This window comes from Hibiscus syriacus, unplaced genomic scaffold (assembly GCF_006381635.1).
Source record: "Hibiscus syriacus cultivar Baekdansim isolate YM2019G1 unplaced genomic scaffold, ASM638163v2 tig00113338_pilon, whole genome shotgun sequence".
NCBI classification, from domain to species: Eukaryota; Viridiplantae; Streptophyta; class Magnoliopsida; order Malvales; family Malvaceae; genus Hibiscus; species Hibiscus syriacus.
In genome coordinates this window covers 671,434-679,919 of record NW_024063457.1, presented here as the reverse complement: position 1 = coordinate 679,919, position 8,486 = coordinate 671,434, and the positions used below count along the sequence as shown (strand labels likewise).

The 8,486-nt window shown below is 35.6% G+C and overlaps 1 protein-coding gene across 1 annotated transcript; it reads left to right on the top strand.

The window, feature by feature from the left end:
- The first annotated feature begins 692 nt into the window (after positions 1-692).
- Positions 693-3,594, top strand: LOC120186404 (probable serine/threonine-protein kinase PBL7). The gene is made up of 6 exons (XM_039190337.1): positions 693-1,454; positions 1,560-1,817; positions 1,907-2,079; positions 2,175-2,254; positions 2,373-2,520; positions 3,008-3,594. The coding sequence occupies exons 1-6, from the start codon at positions 896-898 to the stop codon at positions 3,350-3,352; spliced, it is 1,563 nt and encodes a 520-aa protein (XP_039046268.1). The 5' UTR covers positions 693-895; the 3' UTR covers positions 3,353-3,594.
- Positions 3,595-8,486: the final 4,892 nt, after the last annotated feature.

Below are 8,486 nucleotides of genomic sequence, written 5' to 3'. Positions count from 1 at the left end.
AGTTGATTAGCAGTCAAACCTTATATTTTTTAATGTTTGGTAAATACTTTTTTGAAAGAGTTTATTGTATAAAATAAGTTGAAAATAAAAACGTTGGAAAATACAACAGTTTGGAAAAACTAATTGCAAAATAAGATGATAAATGACATATTTGGTCTTTTTTTTTCCCATAATTACATCATTACCACAAACTCTAATATGATGAAATAACCTTCATCCTAATATATTTAAGCTGAAATTACTCAAATATATTTTAGTTAAGAAAATATAACATAACATTAAAATAAAAAAATGTAGTATTGATATTTTATACAAAGTTAATAGTATGTATCAATATCTTATAAAAATAGTATGTATCAATATCACAAAGATAATATTTGTAAATATTAAATTTAAAAAATATATTCAAAATTTTCAAAATTATTCACTAATTTTCTTAAGAAATTTTTAATTCATTATTGAAATCATTTTATCTGAATAATTTCACCTAATAAAAACTAAAATATTATAAAACATATATGTAATTAACAACTAAATGTATCATATCTTTATTTATCATTTTATCTATTTACTATCAACTAAATTTTATCATACTTCTATATAAACAATTAATCAAATTAACTATTAAAATTAACTATCAACTATATGTTGTTTATCAAACATCACCGATATAATTGCTTTGCATTGCCCCCATACCCTTTATATTAGTTACCGAACTCTCTTTTGTCTCTCCCTTCTTTTTTTCTCAGAAAATTCTACCCCACTCTTCAAGCAAAGAAGCTTTCACCTTTTTTTTTTTGTTTATTCTCAGAGACTCGACCTTTATTTTATTTTCACTTTCTCTCTCTTTCTTGTTTTTGGAGTCTCTGGGGACATTGAGATCTGTTTCAAAGCAATGGGGTTTTATGAAGAAACTTGCACGAACCCCAGGACTACAAAAAATGGCTTGATTGCTCTCAATGTAGCTTCCTCTACTTCATCTGCAGACCACCATATTGATTGCAATGAGGTAAAAATCAAATATTTTTTAACAAGAATGATTTGGGATTTTGGTCTTGGGTGTTTTCTTCCTGGTTGTCAGAGGAAAGGTTCAGGGAAGAAGCAGAAAAACAGTGGGGAAAAGAAAGGAAGCAATTTGGAGCATAACAAGGCTTGGTTGCTGGCTGAGTCGGGTGGACGAGCTGAGTTGACTGGTACTGATCCACAATCAGTTCACTCGTCTTTCAGGTTTAGTTTTTGTTCTCAAGTTGAACTAGAAGCCATGGCTACCGGTTCTTTGAGTTCAGCTACTGTTTTGATGGTGAATTTGGATAATGGGGTTAGTGATGATAGAGCTAAAGAATTGAAATGGAGTAGGATTGAGTCTTTGGAAAGAAGCATTTCACCTGTGGCAAAATCTTTGGTTAGATTCAACTATGGCGAAATTGTTTCAGCTACTAGAAAATTTTCCGAAGGTATGAACTTCATTGATTTGGTTTCTTTCTTTTTTGTTCAATTGTTTTCTAATTCCTATTTCTGGTTTGGGGTTTTGATTATTTTGTTATTGGAAAATGGTGTAGAAAGAGTTTTGGGGAGAGGAGCATTGAGCTTTGTTTTCAGAGGCAGAGTTGGACTGTTGAAGACAACTGTGGCTATTAAGAGGTTGGATAAAGAAGATAAGGAATCTGCTAAGTCCTTTTGCAGAGAACTGATGATTGCTAGCTCTTTGCATCACCCTAATATTGTCCCTCTTTTAGGGTTTTGCATTGATCCTGAAGAAGGCTTGTTTTTGGTGTATAAATTTGTCTCTGGTGGAAGCTTAGAACGCCATCTCCATGGTGAAGTTTTCACTTTTGTTTTCTTATGGGAATTTCATTTGGATTTGTTATGAATTTTGAAATGATTTAGGGGAGACACCATTTTGCAGATAAGAAGGGAGTAAAGGGGCGACCTTCATCTCTTCCATGGTCTGTTAGGTATAAGGTTTCCATAGGAATCGCAGAGGCAGTTACATATCTACACAACGGAACTGAAAGATGTGTTGTTCATAGAGACATCAAGCCCTCCAACATTCTTCTTTCTTCCAAGAAAACACCCAAGGTAAGGATCTTGGTCCTTAATTCTGAGTTGAAAACGGATAGAAGTCGTCGTTTTGCAATTTGATTATGTGATATCTGCAATTGTAATGGTTGCAGTTGTGTGATTTTGGATTAGCAACTTGGACATCCGCACCTTCAATTCCATTCCTCTGTAAAACTGTTAAAGGAACATTTGGGTATGCTATCAACAACAGTATCCTATAGAAGCTAAAGGATACTTTTTTCGTTTTATCTTGCTTCATGAAATACTCGGTAAAGATTTGTCTTTTTTCTCTCATATTTTTGGGTATGTAGGTACTTGGCACCCGAGTATTTCCAACATGGGAAAGTGTCTGATAAAACTGATGTTTATGCTTTTGGGGTTGTCTTGTTGGAGCTGATAACCGGACGGAAACCAATCGAGGAAAGACGGCCTCCAGGAGAAGAGAACTTGGTCTTGTGGGTAGGTTATTGTTTAATTTCTACTGTGCACCAAGTTTGTGAAAGTTGAAAGAATGGTTCACCGTAACAGCTTCCTCGGTGGCAAAAGAGGGGTCCGATCTTTACATTCGAACTGAAAGTGATGAAAATACTTTACTTGTTATGGATGATGACCATTTGATAATGAAATTTCTTCTGAAAGTGGTCCATAGAACCTAAATGACTAGTTGCTCTATAGCCATTACATCTTAAGTTTAAACAAGTACCCTTGGTGAGACAGCTCCATCAAGGAACTTACTTTTTCTTGTCCTCTATGGAATTTGTGGAAATTTTGTGCTTCAATGATTCAATGCTTTGGAACTAATCATGATACTCTTGCGAGCTCCTTCGTAGTTAGCTGACATGATTCGGTCACTAAAACACAACTTAGCACATACATTTTCATGATAATGTCTGTTTTTCAGCTGTGAAATTGAAATCGTAATCTTGAGGTTTGCTTCCATTTTCAGGCAAAACCTCTCTTGCACAGAGGAGTGGCAGCTGTTGAAGAATTACTTGACCCTAGACTCAAATGTACGCTGAAAAATTCGACTCAAATAGCGCGAACAATTCAAGCTGCAGCAGCCTGCTTAAGCAATGAAGAATCACGAAGACCAAGCATCGATGAAATTATCTCGATATTGAGAGGTGAAGAAGAATCGTTTCATTCGTTTAGGAAGAAGTCCAATTTATCTGGGATCGTTGATTGTTATTCCCAATTGCAACATTCGAAAAGTGAGATGAAGATTCACTTAGCCTCGGCAACGCTAAGCGTTTCCGAGTTTGAAGACGATGATCAACTCTATTGTCGATGAAAGTTTATCTATCGTTTTTTTATCTGCTGGAATTTTCACCCCCACCCTTTGCTTGCTTGACCAATAAGTTATAGGCACTGGAACATGGAAAAGAAGTGTAAATAGGTAAAGGGGTCTGATGAAGGCTGGTTGCATGTACATACCAAAATTCATGCCTCTACTCATCGAAAACTACTGATTTCCATTTTGAATGTGTTTGTCCAACCCTATGTATTGGTGTTAGAATTCGAATTTCAGGTCCACTGAATGTCACCTTTTAAGTATAATTATATGGATCACGAACCAAGGAGTTTTACAAACACTGGGCATTTCTTTTAAGATGTCTTGCGAGTTAGTGTGCGAATTCTATTGAATAAGTTTTGGGTTTTCTTAATATTCGGATTTGAATCACTTTGGTAGTTAGCAGGTATCGGTTGTTGATGCGAATGATAAACAAATCATTAGTATGGTTGGATTAGTCATTAGAAGCAAAAAGTCAAGGAATTACGAATCAAATAAGTAACATCAACGATTAATTAATAAATAAGATGAAATATTAAATTCTTTAAATAAGATTTTTGATATTGTATCAGTTGTTGTAATAAATCTTTACAATATCTAATTTGAACGAATGAATCAACCAGTTAAGTATCTATATTTAAATAAACAAAATGAGAAGACAAGAAGTAACAGTTTAACTACCAATAGATTCTTATCATTAAAAAAGACGCAAAGAAAAAGATAATGGTGGATCCTTTGCAGAATTGAATCTATCAATAATCAAGGGAAAGGAAAAAGCAATTTCAAACAAACAGCATTCATTTACGTCCGAAGCGAAGGATTGTTATCAATTTGGACAATAATTTTTTAAAATAAATAAAGAATCTAAAAATAGAAAATTAAGAAAGCATAAAAACTAATTTTAGTTGTTCAATTGATTGAGTTGTTTTCTGGATTTGGATTGTTATTCTCTTAATCATTTTCATTCCTTTTCTTACACATTTCATCATAAACGGTAGCTAAAACTGGTCCCAGACGAACAAGAAGAAGAAGAAGAAGATGAAGAAAACGGTAGCTAAAGCCGTTATTATATAGAGAAAATCGCCTCAGTGACCAAAAAAAAGTTATAATATACGATTTTAACCAACTTTTTTTGGATTTGCCAAAATGACCAACAAAATCGCAACGCGAAATAAAAATCGCAACGCGATCCCCAGAATCGCAAATCAGTTTCCAAAATCGCAACGCGATTCTTGAAAATCGCAATGCGATAGTACAAATTCGCATTGCGATTTTCCAAAATCGCAACGCGAATATGAAAATCGCAACGCGAACACATAAATCGCAACTCGTATCCGTAAATCGCAACGTGTATCCGTAAATCGCAACGCGTATGGGTAAATCGCAATGCGTATCCGTATATCGCAACGCGTATCCGTAAATCGCAACGATAATCCGTAAATCGCAACGAGAATCTGTAAATCACAACACTGAAATTTTGGGTATATAACACTGAAATCATAAACTAAATCCCTAAATCGCAACTCATTCCATCTCCATCTATCACTCTCTCCGGCGACATCCGTTCCTATATCCAACGACATCCTTCCCAATCCGGCAACAGGTTTTAGTTTCGCAGCTCGTCTGTTTAGTAAATTAATTTACAACCATGAAATCATCTAATGTTGATCATGTTTGGATAGATTTGTGTTTTGGAGGGTCATGGGATAATGTTCATGGTGTTTTACAATATATGCCTTTACCCATGAATCTTCAACTAAAATTGTCTTTACAAAAGTTAACTTATGAAACTCTAATGCTACGTGTTTCAAATAAATTGAATTTAGAGCCCCTAAGTGGATTTAGGCTATCTTATCAGAGAAATGGTAAGTTTATTTGTTAACCGACAATGAAGATGTTGAACGATTCATTGCTTACATTAGGGTTTCACAAGATGATGTTACTTGTATGTTGTTGAACCTAGAAGTAGTATTGTTGGGTCAGTAGCGGGTAGTAATCAACTAAGTTTTTCTCAAAACCCACAACCTTTCTCTAATCCAAATCCTAATCAACTTTCAGCACCAAATTCCGGTTTCGTATTGACCAGTTAGACGATGATGAGCCAACAGAAAAAATTGTGAGTACTAGTCAGTATTCGAAATTTGGTCTTGGTCAATATCCAGACTTTGATATTGGTCAGTACACGGATTTTGATGATGTTTCAGAATAAGAAACAGACCCTGCGTGTAATGATTTGATATTGGTCAATACCCGAATTTTGATGATGAAACAGTCGTTGCCGAAGAAGATATTGTTGATGATAATGAGGAGGAAGTTACGACTGTGAATGAACATGTTGAACATCCATTCTGTAATTCATATAATCCTGAAGAAGAAAAAGAAGAAGAAAAAGTCCCCGAAGAAAAGAAATGCCACGGGCGTATAACTGGAATATGCCAGAATTACTTCAGATACCGGAAGAAGAGTTGGTAAAGAAAGCAGTGATTGTTACACAAAAGTTATTCGTATCAAGAAAGATGATTGTTTTGATACAAAGGAAGACTTGAAGATAGCTTTGTATACGAAATGTGTGGAAGATGGCTATCAACTAAAAGTTAACAAATCAAGCAAAGATCGTTTCGAAACAAGGTGTATGATTGACAAAAACTGTACGTGGCGTATGATTGCAAAGAGAATAAAAGATTGCAAAATGTTTCAAGTTAGGACTTTTATTGATAAACATACATGTTCAAGAACCCAAGTTTTTCCTCACCATAGATAGGCAAACAAAAGGTGTTGGGTGGTTTTCTGGCTGAGTTAATGTTTTGAATGGCAGGGTATATCGGGGACATGAAATTATGACTGACATGAATGCTCGGTTCAAGATTAGTATATCATTCTCAAGCTTGGAGAGCCAAATGTTATGCCTTGGAATTGTTGAGGGGGTCGCCAGAAGCATCGTTTGCCCAACTGCCGGCTTATTGTCACAATTTAAAGCTGAAAAATCCTGGGTCGGTAACTCATATCAAAACAGATAGAGATGGACGCTTTGAGTTGCTGTTTATCGCCATTGGTGCTACGGTTAGTAAATCAATATAATTTTGTTGACTCATTTTTGTTAGTTACATGCATTTCACATTTAAATGATTATATTTCTTGTGTATATTATTTTGTAGATTCGTTCGTTTATTACTTGCATGTGCCCAGTTATTATAGTTGACGGAGCACATTTGAAAGGTCGATACCTTGGAGTAAACTTATTAGCAGTAGCCATGGATGCTAACAATGGGATATTGCCAATAGCTTACGGGGTTGGCAAATCTGAAACCTCTGATTCATGGACATGGTTTATGGGGCATCTTAGGGATTGCATAGGTCCTATTAGCAATCTGACAATCATATCCGATAGGGCAAACTCAATTGACAACGCTGTTAGAAGGTGTTTCCCAGATGCTTTTCATGGACTTTGTGGTGTTCATTTGTATAGAAATCTAAAATCAAGGTCTGCTGGTATAAAAAAGCACAAATGGACATACTGGAAGGCTGTAAAAGCTTATCGGGAAGTGGATTTCAATAAGCATATAAATTGTTTAAGACGTGTTTTACCTCAGTGTGCTCAAACACTAGAAGATGTCGGGTTTGAAAGATGGTCAAGAGTACATCAACTTGGAGCAAGATATGGTTTCATGACGTCTAATAGTGCAGAATCAATCAACGCTCTAAGTCGTCATTCCCGGAAATTACCCATTACTATGTTAATGGAGTTTTTTCGAGCCTCTATTCAACAGTGGTACTACAAGAAAAGAAACCATGCAGGTATTATTTCTTTGAATTCGTAACTATCATATTTATATATTTTACTAAGTATTGTTTATTTAAATTTACAGGAACATTGGAACATCGTGTTACACCATGGACTGAAAAAAAGATAACGAAACGTGTTGTGAAGTCAACGTCATGGAGAGTTGAACCATGTTCAAACACTTTGTTTCAAGTACTGGATAATAACTTAAATGGGCTAGTCGATCTAAATGCAAAGACGTGTAGTTGTATGAAATGGCAAACATCTGGTTATCCGTGTGGCCATGTTATAAAAGTTGCTCTTCATTTAAACCAAGATGATTCAAGCGCATACGCTATGGATTGCTACACTACAGAAGTTTATCGACAGACTTATGCCGAGATTGTCTACCCTATTCCACATCCTTCTGAGTGGGACATACCAGATGACTTACAAACAGTTTTGCCACCAGCCATGGACAGAAGGCTACCTGGCCGACCAAAAAGTCACGATCGTATACCGTCTAAGGGTGAAGAGAAGAAGAGATCGACATGTAGTCGGTGCAAGGAAAGTGGTCATACAAGGTTGACATGTGGATCACCAGTGCCATCAAAATCATCTTTTCCTCTACCAAAATATGGATCCTCATCAAAATCCAAAGCTCATATGGTGTCAAGCAAAAGGCAATCATCTTTAAAATCCCAATCACAATTGGCTTCACCTTTTGGGACTGTTAACTTAGGTGATTTTAAATGCAAACGTTGTATTATGTGGATTTTATGTGTGAACTTTTAACATTTTCAGTTGAATTAATGACTCAGGCCAACCATTTTGACTTAACCAACTCTTGTTATTCAGTTGTTATCACTATTAGGCATGCATTTGACTATCGCAACACGGAAATTACAATCGCAACGCGAAATGAAAATCCCAACATGAAAATCGCAATGCGGAAATAAAAATCGCAACGATAGAATCGCAATGCGAAATGAAAATCGCAATGCGAAATGAAAATCGCAACGAGAGAATCGCAATGCGAAATGAAAATCGCAATGCGAAATGAAAATCGCAACGAGAGAATCGCAATGCGAAATGAAAATCGCAATGCGAAATGAAAATCGCAAAGAGAGAATCGCAATGCGAAATGAAAATCGCAATGCGAAATGAAAATCGCAACGAGAGAATCGCAATGCGAAATTATAAACGCATTGCGATTCTCTCGTTGCGATTTTCATTTCCGCATTGCGATTTTCATTTCGCATTGCGATTCTCTCGTTGCGATTTTTATTTCGCATTGCGATTTTCATTTCAGATTGCGATAGTCATTTTTGCCTTCAACATAATGCAGATTGAAATCAACAAAATCAACCATTA